Raw genomic sequence first — 18,407 nt, forward strand, 5'->3', positions numbered from 1 at the left:
GACCGGAGGGGGGGGGGGGGGGTGTCAGTGGTGACTGATTTCATATATTTGGAAATTCAAGCGGTGGCGTCGTGCTTATCGTGTGAAATTCAGAAGTTGTTGACGTGCATCTCGATGCCATGGTGGAATGGCAGGAGTGAGTGCAGAGGAAAATTCACTCCGGCTCACTTATCACTCTTTTATTGTTAAAAAAAAATTAAAAAATCTCATTTTATTTGCCAAGATATAGAAGGTTTTTTTTTTTTTTGCCTTGCTGCTTGGATTTCTGCCATAGCAGGAGTGAGCACAGGGAGACGTCACCTTCATCTCGACTTTGTAAAACTAGCGTCGGCGTCTAACATTCGGAGGTTGTTGCCATGTAGCTTTGGGCTTCAATGCGGAGTTTCAGGAGTCGTTTCTTTTGAGCGGCTCGTGGCAGTGGCGTACACGTGTGCGGGCAGGGAGTACGCAAAAGGGCACTCATTCCCCTGCTCTGACTCGTCTCCTTTTTTTTTAATAACAGGTTGAGGATTTTTGTTTGCTCGCGAATGTTCAAGAGCGTCGCGGCGGCTGGTGTGGATGTCTGAGGGAAGTGAGTAGCCGCCACGGCTGTAAAAGTTCGTATCTGTCGCTATCATTCAGGACTAAGTGCAGGAGGGAGGGTGAAAGGCGAGACGGGGAGGGAGGGAGGGACAGAGTAAGTGAGAGGGGAGGGAGGTGCGCTCCCGCTACGACTTCTCTCTCTTTATAAAAACGACTGGTGGAGTTGGCTGCAGCTCGCAAACCTCCCCGATGTGTTTGACCTCACTCTCTCTCGACTTGGTGTTGGTGGAGATTTGGCTCGCTGTGTTCCTCCTCCCCGGCCCCCACCCGCTCCCTCCCACGCGTGGGCAAATCCGCCGCCGCGATCGCCACACTCCGAAGCCAGGCCCGATGCCGGCGATCCCCGATGGAAATTTGTTCCCCTCGCTGGTGGCGGCGGGCCACCTGGTCACCTTGCTGCTGGCGTGGCGCTGGAGGTTGCGCAGGAAGCGAGGTAAGCGGCGTGCCTATTTCAAGGCGGGGGGGGGGGGGGGGCTTTAAAGTCCAAGGACGGAAACTTTTTCCCTTGAACGCTCACCCGCTCGCTCGCCTCGGTCTTTGCCACTGTCCTCACTGCTCTCGTATCCCGTCTGCGTCACCCCCCCCCCCCCCCCCCCCCCCCCCCCCACCCCATTTGGCCTCCCTCTTGCTCCTCCCTCTGCTTAGTTTCCTGCGGAATGACAGTGTCGGAGTTAACTCCGTGAATGCCGGCTGGAAGGCGACATCTGGTTTTGGTTTTTGACGCGTGTCAGTTCTTCCTTCCTCAGACTGTACAGCCCAAGGGCGTCTTTGGGTGCATTGACATGACAACTAACGCCTACTTAGGAACGATTTACGTTCCGGAAGGCTGCTCGTGTCTCGGATTTGTCATTCGAGTTGAAGGGAACGGTAAAATTGAGTCACGCAACAGAGTTAAGCGTTGTATGTTTGAACACCAAAAAGTTCAACCAAATCACAGAATTTCTGCTAGCGAAAGTCCGCGGGCTTCATGCTAACATATATTGCAAAATGGTTGGCTATGGTGATTCTAAACCTTAAAAGGAAATGCCACGTCACATACACGAAGCAGCAACACATACAAACACAGTCCGTATTCGATGTACGTATGGCAAATTCCAGTTCATGCTAACCTCCAAAAGTGAGTGAATATGATTTCTTTTGATTTAACACCAACACACAAGCGTCAACCATGTATGCTTTTAAGATTTTCAATGACAAAGGCAACCCAAAAAAAAAAAAAACTGCAAGAATAAGTTTGAGAGAGATTTTTCAAGAAAATTATATGCACCAAATATTTTGAAGGAAGTTCTCTTAAAATAAAATATATACCTTTATTCTTGACGTAATTTTTTTTTTTTTAACTCGAATGCCGTACCACTGATCACGCAATTGTTGTATTGTGAAACGCCATTTACAAAATGGTTACTCTGCGCCGGTGATTCTGTGTTGTAGGCGTCCCCTTAGTGGTTCAAGGGCTCCCTCTAGTGCTACGTGAAGAATCGCAGATGTAGAAATACAAAAAATGTACGACGTACACCTTTTTGAAATCAACTGCAGGACTTTTTTTTTTTTAAACAATTCAGTTGTATTTAACCTTTAAATGTGCAATTCATTTTCACGCTCCGGTTTTAAGTTTTTGGTTGTGACGTACTCTCCGCGTTGCATAATTTCCGATTCTGAAAACGATAATAGTCATTCCGCTTAAAATAGACTTCAAACCGACACGTAAGGACACCCACCTGCTCAACTCGTTTGAAAGTCGCTTTCAGTGGTTATCGTTGAACGCTGGGCGTCAGCGAGGAGGGCGGACGCACATGAGTCAGGCGTGTTGCCGCCATGCGACACAATGGCGGCCCTCATAAGCGAACCGCCTGAGCGCAAGTCAAAAAAAAAAGGGAAGGATGATTGTTTGGCGTGTTGGAAAAACCTGTTTGCCTCAAAGTAAAGTCGCGACCGCGTTCCTTGTTGTGATCTCCCTGCTGTTAAGGCGGTGGCCATCTTTTTTTTTGATTGCTTGCCCGAGAATTGGGCCGGACTCTTTTCCTTTAGCGGTCCCGCCGGTAGAGTTGGGTCATAAAATGCTCTGTTAAAGGAAGAGGACGGGACACACCTTTTGGCGAGATAAATACCCGTGCTCCCTTTTGACACACATACTTCAACGTGAACAATGACAAATGAAATGATCAGTTGCCTCGAACAAGGCGGGGGTTTTAATCATGTATAGTATAGTTTGTTAGAGGAATTATTTTCTCAAATATAATCAATAGAAAGTCAATGAAAAATAAACCTAAAATTGATTACACTGACATCCTGCTGTTTTGTTAATCCAAAATGGAATTTTTTTTTTTTTTTGGCATTCTTGTGGTTGTCCGTAACGTTTTGACGTTCGTGTTTTCGATAAACAACAAAATGTGCCTGTGAGGCGCAGGCATCGTTGTTGTCCACTTGGGGTCGCCATCTTCATTTTCCACACTGTAACATCTGTAACTTGGAGTGGGAGTGGCTTGAAACGGTGCTGTCCGGCCTGGTGAGTGATATGGGTGTCAGCGAATGAAAGTGAAGCGTTGGATGTTTGGTGAGCTCAGGTTAGCGGCTAGCTGTTGACTGGCTTCTTGGTGTCAGTTTGAGCCAGTTTATGCACGTTATGTGTTTATTTTGCTACCAGTTGTTGAAGTCTCTTCATGTGGGAGCAGCATGGAGCTCATTATTATCATTATCACGGTGATTCTGTATCGATAATGACATCTGCTTCCTGGATGCTGTAGGTTAAAACCAGATGGCCTTTGACTGCAAAATGACATGCAAATATGAAACCTCAGTGTCAATACTCGGCCTGTTTGCACTGGAGAAGGTATCGGGTGACAGACGACACCAGCGGCCATGTTGATGTCACGTCTGAATTTGATATCTCTTTTCCGAGCGTGTCCCGCACAGCAACGTGACGTTTCTCTGTGGTAATTATTAATAAGGATCATCTGCTTCTTATCATCCCCATTATCAGCGGGGTGAATTTGATCGCTGTAATTAAAGTTTGAGCCCAAGGTGCCTTTGACCGAGTTGGGAGGCACGCGGCGGCGTTTTAAAAAAAGCTCGGAAAGTTCCACGGCAGGCGGCGAACTTGACACTGGCGGTTGGCGGCCGCTCTATCCTAGAAACAAAGAAGTCGTAACAAAAGATTCTCCTGCAAACTTTTCTCGAGAAGCCTTCGAGACTTTTACAGCTTTCATATACTGTCCAGCCGCAACGGAGTCCATTAAAGGCAGCTTCCATTTGGTGGCGAGCCGCACCCAAAACTGCAGTGCATTTTATATTCCGTGCCGCAGTGACTCACTCTGCTGTCTCCTTTCACTAAAATCAGATTTCACAATGGGAGAGCCGCTCACGTGTGATGCACCCGAACAAGAAGACTGCTATAGAACAATGTTTCCTTCTTGGTAGCTTTAAAAGCCCTCGTAGCTTTTTTCAGTTGGCAACATGAAACTTAGATGGCATGTCTGTCATGATCAGACCCACAAAAAAAAGTCCCCAGCACCCTTCCCACACAGGAAGTCTACCACAGTGGTTTGGCCTTTTAAAAAAAAAAAAGGTTAGGTTTTTTTGCTAACTAAGCGCTGTCTTTTGAAACTTCAGCACCCATAGCCTGTTTCATTGAGCAACATGAAAGTTGGTGCAAATGACTATCATAAGGAGACCCACAAAAAAAAAAGTCTCATGAAGATGTGCCCCAAAAGACACAAGTCTGGCATTTATAGTTTGAAGTGGCCTTTACAGGGTTCATTGAAAACACGCCGTAAAACTCAATGTCCAATGAATTCGGTTTTCCTGAACAATTTACTGTGTCGTCAACACCCCGAGAATGCCCGGCGTGATACTTCGCGGCGGTCCACGACCACACATTTCTGTATGTGCCCGCTGGTAGAGAATTACGACAGACAAACGGTTCCTTTCAAGAGTCCGTCCCACATCTTACGTCTGCAAATTTCTCCTTCGCACGCTGTGAAGGACATGAATGGTTGAGCACTCTTGCACACAAGACAAGAATACTTTAGCTTCAGCGTGTGGGCATGTGCGCGTGCGTGTGTGTGTGTGTGTGTGTGTGTGTGTGTGTGTGTGTGTGTGTGTGTGTGTGTGTAGATTATTTATGACGCACAGCTGTTGCAAACAGGGCCGAGGTGAGGCTTAATGTGCACTCTGTACTGTAAGTGTTTCCCAACTGGTGGCCCGTGGCGCTAAATCGGCCTGGGTGCGTCATGTAATTACTCACAAAAGTTTTCTTTTTGTTTTTGTTTCAACAATGCATCGTTAGCATTTTTAAAAAAATTTGAGTTGGTTTGCAGTCTCAGTCGGTGCAATAAATAAATAAATAAATAAATAAGCAATCTTAACGACAAAAAATGTGACAATGTACAAGGCATTTTCAATAGGTATGTTGAAATTACATTTTTTATTGGGGGGGTGGGGAAGTGCAAACAAAATCGATGCAAAGAAATCAAATCTATTTTGGAAAAAAAAGGTGTAAAAATGAGCCAAACAAGATTTGTAGAATATATTGAAATATTGATACTTTTAACATCTTATTGCAAGATAAATGCACTTTTATGTCTATATTTGTTGAAAAAAAAAGTGTTTAAGTGTGTGACTGCTTCAGGAAGAAAAGAGTTGGACTTCTATTACAAGTTATTTACGACGATGGTGTCCCCCACGCTATGGAAGTGTGTGCTTCTGTGCCCTCAGTATGTGTGTGCGTTTAATTGGAGCTTTGGGGTGGGTTATGCAAGTGTTGGGCGGTGCAGATGCCCACATGTAAAAAAAGAAAACGAGGGAGGGGGGGAAGCCTCGGACGCGTGCACGTGGCTGTGCGTAAAAAGCTGTTTTTTACGCGCGGCCATGAACGCACCAGCAGGAGTGGGTTGGATTTAGTGCAATCCGAGACGACATTATCAACTCCTCCATGTAGCTCGACTAGAGACAAAAGTTGTTTTCAAAAGAATCCACGCGGGGTTTTTTTTTCTTCCTACATCGATGGCCAGCAGCATTAAGGCTCGCGTGGAAGAAGAAGGCGGCGTGGCGGAGCGCGTCTTCGCTTACCGCGCGATGAATTATATCCACGAGATGAGGTGCGAGGATGTTGGCTCGCACCTCTACAGCCGCATGTGCTGCGCAGGTACGTTTGCGCGTGCGCGCGCCGACTTCTCCCGCAGGCGGATTTGATCAGGGGAAGAGGAGGCGGAGTTAGAATCGACGCACGCATGCGCACTGTGCGTTGTTGTCGTTTTGGTTTGCATTTTGGATAACGACAGTAAAAAAAAGCCACCTGTCGCTGAACCCAACCATTCATAAACGTCCCTAAATGACTTTTATTTCTATATTCCATATTGTTTATTTTTTTTAATACTTTTTTTTTTCGCCTGGCCAGCACAAGATGTCTGATTCATTGAATTCTATTGTGATGTCATTGTGTTGACGTCACAAACGTGTGCATTTGGTATTCAACATCACAGAGTTTAGTTTCGTATCAGGAAACTGTTCGAGCTACAAAGTGGTGTACTTCTGTGGAAACAGAGGCATGTGTTTTCAATGCGTTGCCGTGACTACCGCCCAAACTAAAATGCCCCCGTTCCCGGCCCCCCCCCCTTTTTTCCAACCTCCTGTGTCATTGCAGCCTGTTGCCCCTAGAGGGAGACAAAAAAACAGCACCGAAAAGCGTGTTAACCCAACAAGTTAATTTTCACCCGCAAATGTCTCATGTGTAATGTTTACAAGGGAGTACATTCCACAGTGTTGAACAGTAACAGAATTACTGCGGCAGTTGAATGTCAACTTGGCACCGGCCCATAATGCTGCGGGCCCTGATGGTTCCTGGTGCAGCTTTGCGTTCTTGTTTCTGTGATAGGTACGCATGCTTTCACTTGCACACTTTTTTTTGTTTTTTTTTTTAACATGGTGGAAATTAAATCAGCAAGTGGTGGCTCCCCTAATCCGTGAAAAGGAGGTTCGGAAGGGTGGGCTTGTGGGAGGGCGGCCGCGCCTTCCTCTAGAATGCAGAAGCGTGGCAGTCTGCGAAAACCAAAAACATACATGGCAGCTGAGAAGACATATTCTAGTAATTTCATTTGAATTTGCGGAAAGAGTCACAGAAATGAATCATGGGCAGGAGTCATCTTTTTCTCTGCATGTTGCTCGTCGGTGGGTTTTCAGGGGGGTTAGTCTTTTGAGGTTGATCTTTCCGATTTATTTTTGAAGAGTCTTTTGCGGTATGTCCTGAAATGGGGGCTTTAAAGTGAAGCTTTATAGAAGGTCTTGGTTGGTCTTTTCGAAGGGTTTTGAAGGTCTTTGAAATTGTTTGATTTCCAAGGTGGGTTTTAAGGGAATCTTGATGAAGGGTATTAGAAGTTGTTCTTAAGAGGTCTTTAAGCAGGGTGGTCTTAACAGAGGGATTTAGGAGGTTGTTGAAAATGGGTCTTTTAACTCATTCACTCCCAAAGACGTTTTTAAACGTCTTTTCAGATTTGGTCTAGAATTGTCTGGTACTGAATTAATGTAGATCTTTGAGGCTTGGACTTTGAGATGGACCCTACATATATTAGGACCGTCTTTGCTGTAGATATTGAACTTTTCTTTGGTATTTAGGTGGGTCTTTTTTTTTTTTCGGGTGTGCCTTCATGGTGGGTCGGGGGGTCGAGTGAAGGAGGTGGAAGCACCTCAAGCCCTCTTGCTCCTCTTGTCCTGACAAGCCTCCTCCCTGAGGAAGAATCCCAGGAATCCTTTCCGACAGTGAAATCTCTCTTGCAGGAATTTACGGGACGGAGATGAGTCAATGCTATTTTTTTGGTTGTTGTTTTGTTTTGCTTTGTTAAATGCTCCCAATCGACCTCGGTCATTGACATGTTGGTAACGGTTGAAGATGAAACTCAGTGGCTGCCCTGTTTGATTTGTTTCGAGCACCTTAAAACAGAAGCTTTCATAAAAGACTGGCAACGATCCAAGAGAAACAGGGAAAGCCCATTTTTCCAAGTGCGTATGCTGTTTCTGGAATACTTGAGTCCTTTCTGATTGAAATAGATCTATATATTTTTTTAATTTTTGTATGTGTGATGAAGAATGACCTTGTTCTTTGACACACGGCCATCATGTGCTCTTTGCAGCAGCCCAAAGCGGTCTTGGAACATGTCCCGCCCACACATTTTTGGTTCTGTTCACCGTTTCCACTGTGGACAAAGAGCTGGTTAACTTTAATGACTTCCCCATGTGACCCATTCATTCACTTTGTGATGTGGGTGTCATGAGGTAAAACGGAACATTTTAAGATAAGATATCCTTTATTTGTCCCATATTGGGGAAATTTACAGTCTACAGCAGCAAGATTAGCTACAAACTAGCTAGCTAGTGCGGCTAACTCCTGTCCTTCAGTGATGCAGAGATGCAACACCGAGGCACTCATCTGCGATTCCATGGGAGTAAATAAGATACACTTCTGACAAAAGGAGACCGTTTTTTTTTTTTTATTTTCTGAAGTCATTCCAGGAGAAAGATAATCAAAGTCATCATGTGACAAACACTTGTTATGTCTTGGGTGGTCTACGCGGAGAGGGAGTTTTGTTGTTGTATCAGGGTGCGGTCGCACCTTTACCATACTGGTCCAGTAAGGAGATTCTCTTCTTCCCCTTTCCCTCTCGTGTTGCCTGTTGAGTGACACGGTCGCCCGCAGGCACGCTTTGCTACGCGCGTGGGGAACAGAAAGCGTGGCGGCGCACGAAGGGTGGGGGTGGTGTTGGGGGGGAGGAAGTCGATGAGGCACGGAGCAAACTGACTCTGACGCAGCAGGCAGTCGCTTTTCAAAGTAGTTAAAGGTAGTCGTCGTTCTCTGGCCGGGGATTTGTTTTCACGATGGAGGCCGGAATGAGACATTACTCGTCGGACAGTTTGAGCAGCGATGGCGTGTTCATCGAGGACTCGCCATACCAGGGCATGCTCAAGCCCATGGACTCCAGGAAAGGTAGCCTGGGGGTTGAACTTGCATTGTTGGTGAGATTGTGGAAGCGGAATGAAGTCTGTGTGTGCCGCATGTTGATGTTGATGATTATGATGATGATGGTGGTGATGGGGATGATGGTGATGGGCTTCGAACAGGCCACTCCCCTTGAAATGTCATGACCTTTGGGAGGGGATGATAAACCTGAAGAGGGACTTTTAAAGTCATCCTGAAAAGAGCACCCTAATGTTTATTATTTTTATTATTATTTCATTTTAATTTTAATTTTGCGTGTGTTTTTTAGTTTGCCATTACAGTCAAACCCAAAAAATTGCATCTACTTTCAATGTACTGTAATTTTTTGCAGCCGTTCTCGAAAAAATTGTATATATTCAATATATTGTGTACAAATTAAATGTATGACATTTTTAAAATATTATTTGGATATTTTTGTAATTATTATTAATATAATACTGTTCAATATCCTCTCGCCATCATTATCTGCACCGCCTGACCTCTGTCAGAGGAATATCTCTAATTATTTTTCATAATGTAAAAAAAAAAAAGATAATTGTCAGAGAATTTTCATATGATACAAAAAAATCAATTAATACAGTTTCTCCACAGTGGGATGTGAAAATCTACAATCTTATTTTATTTTTATTCAGTGAATTTGAACAAATGCATTGTAATCATTTTATTGTTGTCATTAATATATAATGACAATGATTCTGTAAAACCACAAATGTTCGCATTTTCACTGATTGATGGTAACAATCCTCAGCTTCAACTCCACTCAAAATGAGTTTGAAGAAAAACGTTTTAACATTAAAATGGTCTTGTGTCGCATCATTCGGCAGCGTGCCTCCGTTAAGTCATCCTCGCGTGTGTGTGTTTTTTTTTTTTTGTTGTTTTTGTTGTGCAGCTAGCGCCTCTTTTTGTTTGAAAACATCTTGCCGTCACGCGCCTCCGTTATGAAAAACACGATGGATCCACGTCGGATTTTCTCTGCACAGGGGCTGAAGTTGAACTCGTGTGTCTTTGATGTCCTGATGCTGAGGAATGTGTGCAGGAACAATCCTGCATGGTGAAACATGTTCCTGTACATGGAATGATATGAAGCATGACCGACGTTAATTGGGCGTCTTTTTGTCTTGCAACCTCCTCTGTTTTAATATCGTTTGCTAAATAATGACCCTGCCATATTTCTAAAACAGTTCGCAAATTTCTTAATAATAAGAACATGCTGAGGATCAAGATTTTATTTTTTTTCTAAACATACTTTCAGTTTAGCTCTGCTTACCTTTGACACGATAGCAGTGGCATTACTCTGTATGTGTCTCTGCGCTCTCGTGCCTTAAACGGTGTTTCAATTGCTTGAAAGTGGCTCTGGATCTTGGCCCACCCAAGCCCGACCATTTTATGGGGAGAGAAACTCGGCGTGGGGGCGGTTACTATATAAAATGAGCTGACTTGTGATGTCATTATTTGTGAAAACTGAGAGAGTCTTGCTTTGACACATTTTCTATAAAATGTATTCATTGTTCATTGATTCACTGGCTTGTCCTGCTGACAAACAACAATAGTGTCTTTTGAACACAAACATAATTTTTTTTTTTCTCTCCCTTCCTCAGACGAGCGCGACCGAGTTCAGAAGAAGACCTTCACCAAATGGGTCAACAAGCATCTGGTGAAGGTACAAGACACTGACGCATGCTTTCACTCGCCTGCTCGTTTTTAAGAGGGATGGCTCGATAGCAAAAGGCTAATCTGTGATGCATCTCTTATCGAAAGGAGATTCAGAGACAACACGTGGCTTTGACGTCTCACCACCGGGTCACACGAAAGCGTTTTTTTCTCCTTCGTGGGCCATTATGAGTCGATATCAATGATTTCACTGTCAGTGAAAGTCTTGTGACATTCAAGCCACCAGACCAACAACATGGGCCGCAAGGACAAGGTCACGTTTTCCCGTAGCAAAAGAAACTTAAGCAAAAAAATACATTTTCCAGTCTGCCAGCATAAGTCTGAGTTGTCACGGCTGCAGCGATGTTGGTTATTATGCGAAGGAAGCTAAAATGAACCAAGCGGACTGCCGCGGCTCACCATGACCATCCTGCGATAGCATCGGGCTAACAAACATGAAAATGGAGCGTGCAGGGTTGGCCAGGATGTGTTGTTGCTGTTGTGTGTTTTGATTAGTCTGCTTCTATGGAAACGTGGCCATGCAGGGGCTGACTCATTCTCATTCTTTTTTTTTTCTTAAGCATCCTTCCGTTGGGGTACAATTTGGCACGGGGCGGTTAACCGGTTTGTACCACTGTTTTAAAAACCGCAATATCTTTCTATCAGTGGAACAAGTGGCACCACCCGTCCCCATTTCGTTGTTGTGAGCCTGACGACTTTTCCCATTGTCGAAAAAGTTGCCTCAGAGGAATCTTTCGGCTAAAGCGGCCCAATAGATAAAAATGCAAAATGTGATTGCGAATGGGTTTTATCTGCTATAGGAGGCTTTATTTCCAATATGATATCACAAACAAATTCAAGGTAATGTTATTTTACTATAATGTTGCCTTGAAATGCCCGCTTTTAACCAGCTACAAGTTAGCTTGTCTGGAATTAGTGAGTTAATAGCTAAGACTTGCTGCTGCTGCAGATAATTAGCTAGCTAGCTAGCTAGGCTTGCATCAGTTCATTTCCTCTTACTTCACAAAACTAAGAGCAGAGAAGCAGCTACTTCTGAGAATTTGGTAAAAATAAAGCAAAAGTTAATGAAGAAAAAAACATTCTATTTAATTTCTAGGTTTACCAATAGCTAGCTATGAATCTGTCGGTCAGCTTCTATATTCTTTTCATAGTCTTGTATTCTGATCCCTCCCCCCTCATCACTCTGTTTTCCATCCCATCCACCACACTGTTCCATCAGCACTGGAAGGCTGAGGTAGGTTCTTCTTGATTGGCCCCAAAATATTTGCTAAATGCTAAATGAATGGAGTGCAGTGCTGAAACCGTCTGTCAGTGTTTCTTCCCCATTGAAAATCCTTCCACCTGGCTGTCTCTAATGTTGTGGCCCATATGGACAATTTAGTCTATTGTGAGCCTCACATCTTTTTGGGGGGAGGTGGGATGGTTAATAGGCATGCAAACCCAGAACCTCTTAACTGCGTGGCAGATGTACTAACCACTCCTACACCGTGCTGCTGTTAATTTACATTAAAATTAATTGTGCCTTTTCTTTAGGCCCAGCGACACGTCAGCGACCTGTATGAGGACCTGCGCGATGGCCACAACCTTATTTCCCTGTTGGAGGTTCTCTCCGGCGAGACCCTGGTGAGTGACCTTTGACCCTTCAACCCACTCTCACCTTCTCGTCTAGCCCCTCCCTTCCCGCCTCCTCCTTCGCTTCTTGTGCTGTCTACTACTGTTGTTGTTGTACTGTTATGTGGCATGTGTTGATTCTCCTGTTAGACTAATTTTCATTCTTGGCCACCATCTTGTCGACTCATTTTTTTTGGGCGGGGGGCCTCTAACTACCTTACACCCCTGCCTCCTACCCCCATCCCTCCTCATCCTCCTCCCTGTGATGCTCTTGCCGTGCTAGCCGAGGGAACGTGACCTAGTGAGGAACGTGCGCTTGGTGAGTGCTGCCTGCACGCTGGCTCTGCCATGGCATGTGTCAATGCATGACCATAAACCCCTCAAAACCCCAAATTGACATGTGCTCTTCTTTTTTTCACCATTTTGTTTGGTGGTGTGCCGTGCGATTTTTCGAACTTAAAAAAAAAAAAAAAAAATTCTTGGCTCAATAAAGTTTGGGAATCACTGCTGTATATGACAGTATCAATATTAAAAAGTACTTTTGTGTTTTAGATTTTTTTTTTAAATAAATAATTGGTTTTATTTGCATTTTTTTATTACCCCCCAAAAAACAAAACCAAAATATATATAAGAATTTTTTTATTGGACTTTATTAAAAAAAACAAAAAAAAAACTAATACTGTAATAACAATAGAAGTATAACATGATTGCAATGACCTTAAATCAGATCCCTTCTTTCAGGAACGTAGTCATTAGCAGCTAAAGCTACATTGTGATAACTTCATTAAAGAATAAAACAAAAACATCGTTGATTCGTCGTTTAGATATTTTTTTGCACATCCCATAATATACCATGTTGCAGCTGAATTATTTTGATTGACAGATGTGCATTACATACATGTCTTTACACCAGTACTAGTAAGTAGGTCCTTTGGTATTTTTGACCGACGCATGATTATAAACTGACGGAGATCATCACCGCCAGCCATCCACATCCGACATCCTGACTCGGTCACGTGTGCTCTCATGTGGATCTGACGCTGGGTCACATGTGACCTGGCACCTTCATCCAAGTCCTACAGAATGCGTTAATCACCATTGGTCATTTTTTTTCCCCCTCCAAATATTTGTATGCTTTGGTTTCTTTCAGCCTCGGGAGAAGGGCCGCATGCGCTTCCACAAGCTCCAGAATGTTCAGATCGCGCTGGACTTCCTCAAACGCAGACAGGTTGGCAAAGAATTCTCATCCGAGTAGCACGGCACATATACCTTCATTTGTCTCCAAAACTAAACTCATATCCAACTATTTCAGGTCAAATTGGTCAACATCAGGAATGACGACATCGCCGACGGAAACCCCAAGCTGACCCTCGGGCTCATATGGACCATCATCCTACACTTCCAGGTACTCGTTGGACAGAATTCAAACTGTGTGCTTGTTTGTGTGCTCCTCGCTCGTCCGTGCAGGCTCCTGCGTTGGTTTGAAGGTTACCATTTTTTTACAGTTTGGTTCAGGTTAGGCGTCACGTCACTTCACGTTGGCTACCAGCTGAGGTTTGAAGGAAACGAACAACTGTAGTTCTCTCTCTCTCTCTCTCTCACTTCAATTATTGTAATTTTTGTTCATTTTAGCCCCGGGATGCATTACTCGCCAAGGACATGCCAATCGGCTCCTTGTTGGGGTGGCTCTCCACGTGGTTGTCACATCGTAGAACAACAGCGGAAAGTCCATTAGTGGCGATATGTCTACCAAAAAAAAACAAAAAACATCAAGCACTGATAAGCTCCACCCAAAAATGTCACGGCTAAAACGTTGGAAATTGATCAAAAGGGGGTTGCACGACTCTAAAAGAAATGGTTAAAAAAAAAAAAATCATGTATTAATGCTCTACCCTAAAAGGTAGAAGATGCACTGAGTTTTCTTTTAAGAAGACATTTTTTTAAAATATTGTTTCTCTATTAGAAAGACTTCCCCCTGAATGAGGTGAAACAAGGAGAAGGAAAAAAGAAGGGGCAAAAAAAAACCCCCATTAAAGGCAAATAGAGGGAACATTTTTTTTTTCTGGAAAGGATGTTAGCAATTAGAAAAGAGAGAGAACAAGAATGAGCCTTTCATGAAGCAGCAGAGCTTGGAAAGTTTGAGTCTACAGCAGTGGGAGTACATGATGCGTTTTTTTTGTTTGTTTGTTTTTTTTTTTTTTTTGTTTAAAGCTATAATGAGCGTAATGATCACATTGGGATGCGAGTTTCATTTTTCTGAGTGACTCAGTGCTTCCCTGGGGGATGCCAGGGGGCAAAGATGTGGGCGGGATCGCCTCCAACTGTGGTGGGAAAGAACACACCGAATTCCCGGTTGGCATTTCTTACTCAGCTTCCATATTTTCAAGGCCAAAAAGCACCCAAAAAAAAAAAAAATCCTCATGCACGGGTTTTTAGAAGGAACTGGGTGGAGGTCCTATTTCCATTCAGGATCTGAATCATTATTCTCGGGTTTCCCCATTTTCTTCCACCAAAACAGCTCGTTCGTGAAAGTTGGCCGTGAGTCATTGAAACACTGAAAGTCAAACTGTAAATACAGTGTCCCCTCGTTTATAACGGGGTTTACGTTGCAAACATTAACCCGTGATAGGTGAAATTGGCAAAGTAGGAAACTTTTTAGAATTGTTTTTTTTTTTTCAATTCATTATACTCTGTTATAAGCCTCACATTAACATTTTCTCACATTTCTCTCTTGTTTAAACATGCTCAAAGTTCAAACCTGTGCAAGAAAAATAAGTATACAGTATTATTATTATTATTATTGATTGGTTATTGCACAGGACACGTGGCATGGAGGAGATGGATTCAAATTGTACCTTAGCCAGTCAGGATGCAGAATACAATGCGGGGTTTGTACTCTATTAAAAAAAACAAACAAAAAAAAAAAAAACCTATGCAGACTTGCACTGTATGAAATACAGGAAGTCAAATAAGACACAATGCGGGTTGTATGCAGTTTGAAAGAAAAAATAAACAGTCATGTAGCAGGGGACCACTGTACACCGATATTCGAAAAAATAAATAAATGAAACGTCAAAAGGGTATAAAAAAAAAAAAAAAAAAGCAGATTTCCTATCATTGTACCTGCCGGTTATGCTGCGATAAATTCCACCCTTGTGGCACATAAAGTTGGGCCAAAACAAACACACAAAAGACCTTGATTCACCTCTACATTTACATTTTTCCACTGGTGCGATTTATTTAAAAAAAAAAAAATGCCCTTGGAGGCAGTGAAGGGGAAAAAACCCTTCCAACATTCCTTTGCAGCTGCCATCGTTGACTTTAATGAGAGTTTATTTAAAGCTTGTTTTGTGACTCATTTCTTGCACATTTTGTAAACTGCGCGTTCATCGACAAGTCTGGAAACACTGAGTTGAGTTGCGGTTTTGACTGACTCATAAAACGCCCGTCGGAAGAAAATCAGTTGGCAGGCTGCTGCTTGTGTACAAATCATGACTTTCAAGTCACTTTATTAGGTACACCTACCCCATTGTGTAAATCACCAACGTTTGTCATTTTAATCAATGACGCATGCCCGTTTGCACCCCCCCCGCAGATCTCCGACATTCAGGTGAACGGCCAGTCGGACGACATGACGGCCAAGGAGCGTCTGCTGCTGTGGTCCCAGCGGATGGTGGAGGGCTACCAGGGTCTCCGCTGCGACAACTTCACCAGCAACTGGAGGGACGGCAAACTCTTCAACGCCATCATACACAAACACAGGTGAGAGCTTTTATGGGGAATCGTCAAACACTCCTTCCACACCGTAGAGTTCCTTCGTGTTTAGTAAATATCTCTACGTACGAGCGTCTCTTCAAACGAAATTTTCTAGTTACGAAACGTCTCGAAAGGAAAATATTGCCTCTTGTTACGAAAGAAATTTCAAGATAGGAAAGGTAAAAATACAGTATGGGTTGCTAATCGCAGCTCCGAGTTTCCTGAACGCAACATGCTAATAGCTGCTCTGCCATTGGCTGATACCGAGCAGCATCCTGGCATCCCATTGGCTAAAAGAGACCTCGCCCGTAGGTGTGTATGTGTGTAGAAAGATTTGTCTTCGTCATTCGCCCCTCAGGCCATGAGGTGTTTCGATAGTTTTACGTAAATGCGAATCACACAGAAAAAGTGTTCACCGGTCGGGCGATCGCTCACTACGCTGATGTTTGCCTTGGACATTTTCGAAGGGTTGTTAAAAGCCGACAAAAGCAAACGTCATTGGATCAGTTCATTAAAAAACACCAGGGCAAAAACCACTTCTGAGAGAGAACATGAACTAAAGATGCCCAAAAAAAAACGATGAGGACGCAGTTAAAAGTTAAATGACCATCATTTTTATTCTTCATTCTTTTGTTTTTGACATTATGCACAACTCTCATTTATTGTGCAATAATCTAATTGTAACGTGTATTTGTTACATATTTTGATGCATTTTTATGGTTTAAGAAACATTTTTGTTTGAATTTTGGGGGGGCGCTTGGAACGAATTAGGGCATTTACATGGAAACCGCGTCTCGACTTACATTTTCTAGTTAAGAAATTTCTTCCAGAACCAATTAATATCCTAAGTAGAGGTACCACTGTATATGATATTCTAAATATCTGTCCTCTGCGCTCACTCGGCTGGAGCCTCGCTCAGTCCGGTCTCGGCATGGTTCTGGTTGGTGTTGCATCGCACCTTGTAAAGCGTCCTGAATCGGACGTCTTTCTCGCGAGCAGGGGCGGGCTGTCCTCCAGAAGCGCCAACTACCTGAAGCAGGACTGGACCCTCCACATGCACACAAAGATTATTTTTCTAAGCTGTGCTTGTGGCTGCATGCTAGTCGACGTCACCGCTTATCATATCGAATTTGGGAATGTGAAGCTTCTGTGGTATTAGTGCTCGTGTCCCGGCTCGTACCTAGCTGGCCTGCGGCTGTAGCACGGCTGTGTGTCGAAAAAAAAAAATACGTGCCACCAAAATTAGCAAAATTAAAATACAATAGCTCATCGTGTTTATTCAGAAATTAGGCCGGGGTCTAAATATCTTTAATATTATTGGAAGCCACTCCAACATGATGGACATTTTTAACATTAAACTAGCTGTGATTAAATAATGGAAAATAAAAACTATTCTTCAATAATGATTCAATCTGAATTCACCTCACTCCAGTAAAACGTGTACCTAAATAACTTAAAATGCTTCAAAGCTAAATATAATTAAAATCTAAAAAAATTTTACTTTAACAAAATTTTAACGCTCGCCGCCTCCGCAGGCCCAACCTGATCGACATGGGCAAAGTGGGCCGCCAGACCAACCAGCAGAACCTGGAGCAGGCCTTCAGCGTGGCCGAGCGCGAGCTGGGCGTCACCAGACTGCTGGACCCAGAAGGTGAGAAGCGCCGTGGCATCATCAGCCAATCAAATGTCGAGCCCGAAACGAAACGCCATCGTCATGCGCGCTCCCAGATGTGGACGTGCCGCATCCCGATGAGAAATCCATCATCACGTACGTGTCGTCGCTGTACGACGCCATGCCCAGGGTGCCCGACGCTCAGGACGGCGTCAAGGCTAACGTGAGTACGGAATGTCGTCCTGGGTCGTTTGACAATTTAGCTCCCAAGACGTTGTGACTGAAAAGTACCTTGTTGTAGGAACTGGAGCTGCGCTGGCAAGAGTACTACGAGTTGGTCACCATGCTGTTGCAGTGGATCAGACACCACGTCCTGGTCTTTGAGGAGCGCAAGTTCCCCACCAGCTACGAGGAGATCGAGGTTGTGGCACCCCCATTTAACCTCAACAACCTCATTTTTCAAAACATCCTCCATGACCGAGGACTTTTTTTTTTTCTGCCACAGGTTCTCTGGCGTCAGTTCCTCAAGTTCAAGGAGACGGAGCTCCCTGCCAAGGAGGCGGACAAGAACCGCTCCAAACACATCTTCAAGTCCTTTGAGGTGAGTCTTTTCACAAGCTTTGGAGTTAACGGACCGTCACCAAATACCGATTGCTCACTTTTACGTTCCCAAAAACTGATATGTCGGCGGCTGATAATTATCGACATAGACAATAATGCAATTGTAACAATTATTCCTATGTACAGCTTTAAAGAAAAATGTTTATTCAGTTAATCGCTGAGAAAATTGTAAATCGATCCTGAAAATATTTGATCGCTGCAGTTTAGCTATTCTGCAGAGATGAAAGTCCTCCGGATTTTCCCGGAATTCCGGGTTTTTCAAATTTTTATGAAAATTTCTCCGGAGAATTGAGGAAAATTTGCATAATCCGGATATGAGTTGACAACATTGAACGAAGACGCGTTTGAGTTCGTTGTATTGCTTTCACGAGCGTAGCCATATTGAGGCACTAACACTAGTAACAGTAAAGAGATTTTTGTTTGTGTAATAACGACAGAAGGCATGATGGCGTTTGACTAATGGTTTAGTAGAACGAATGGCAACTCGCAACAACAGTAGCAAGCGTCATTTTGCCTCTTGAGTTATACCATCTCAACTAGAACGTGGGGGATAGTCCCCAAACAATT

General features: G+C 43.7%; 1 protein-coding gene across 22 annotated transcripts in view; it reads left to right on the top strand.

The window, feature by feature from the left end:
• Positions 1-18,407, top strand: part of pleca (plectin a) — a 66,693-nt gene that overhangs the window by 25,780 nt on the left and 22,506 nt on the right. For 8 of the 22 annotated variants that reach the window (XR_002168722.1, XR_002168724.1, XR_002168726.1 and 5 more), the window contains 10 exons: positions 10,168-10,229; positions 11,460-11,474; positions 11,774-11,863; positions 13,002-13,079; positions 13,164-13,256; positions 15,447-15,613; positions 17,143-17,258; positions 17,336-17,442; positions 17,521-17,640; positions 17,725-17,820. Coding sequence is in view for 1 of the 22 variants with exons in the window: in XM_019874103.1 (XP_019729662.1) it covers positions 10,168-10,229; positions 11,460-11,474; positions 11,774-11,863; positions 13,002-13,079; positions 13,164-13,256; positions 15,447-15,613; positions 17,143-17,258; positions 17,336-17,442; positions 17,521-17,640; positions 17,725-17,820 (944 nt within the window). In the remaining 21 variants the exon portion in view is untranslated. Of the gene's footprint in view, positions 1-858; positions 1,016-5,088; positions 5,726-8,382; positions 8,558-10,167; positions 10,230-11,459; positions 11,475-11,773; positions 11,864-13,001; positions 13,080-13,163; positions 13,257-15,446; positions 15,614-17,142; positions 17,259-17,335; positions 17,443-17,520; positions 17,641-17,724; positions 17,821-18,407 lie in introns of those variants that run through there. The other 14 variants (XR_002168723.1, XR_002168725.1, XR_002168728.1 and 11 more) reach the window with 7 other exon arrangements.

The sequence above is a fragment of the Hippocampus comes genome, unplaced genomic scaffold, assembly GCF_001891065.2.
Source record: "Hippocampus comes isolate QL1 unplaced genomic scaffold, H_comes_QL1_v1.1 scaffold166, whole genome shotgun sequence".
NCBI classification, from domain to species: domain Eukaryota; kingdom Metazoa; phylum Chordata; class Actinopteri; order Syngnathiformes; family Syngnathidae; genus Hippocampus; species Hippocampus comes.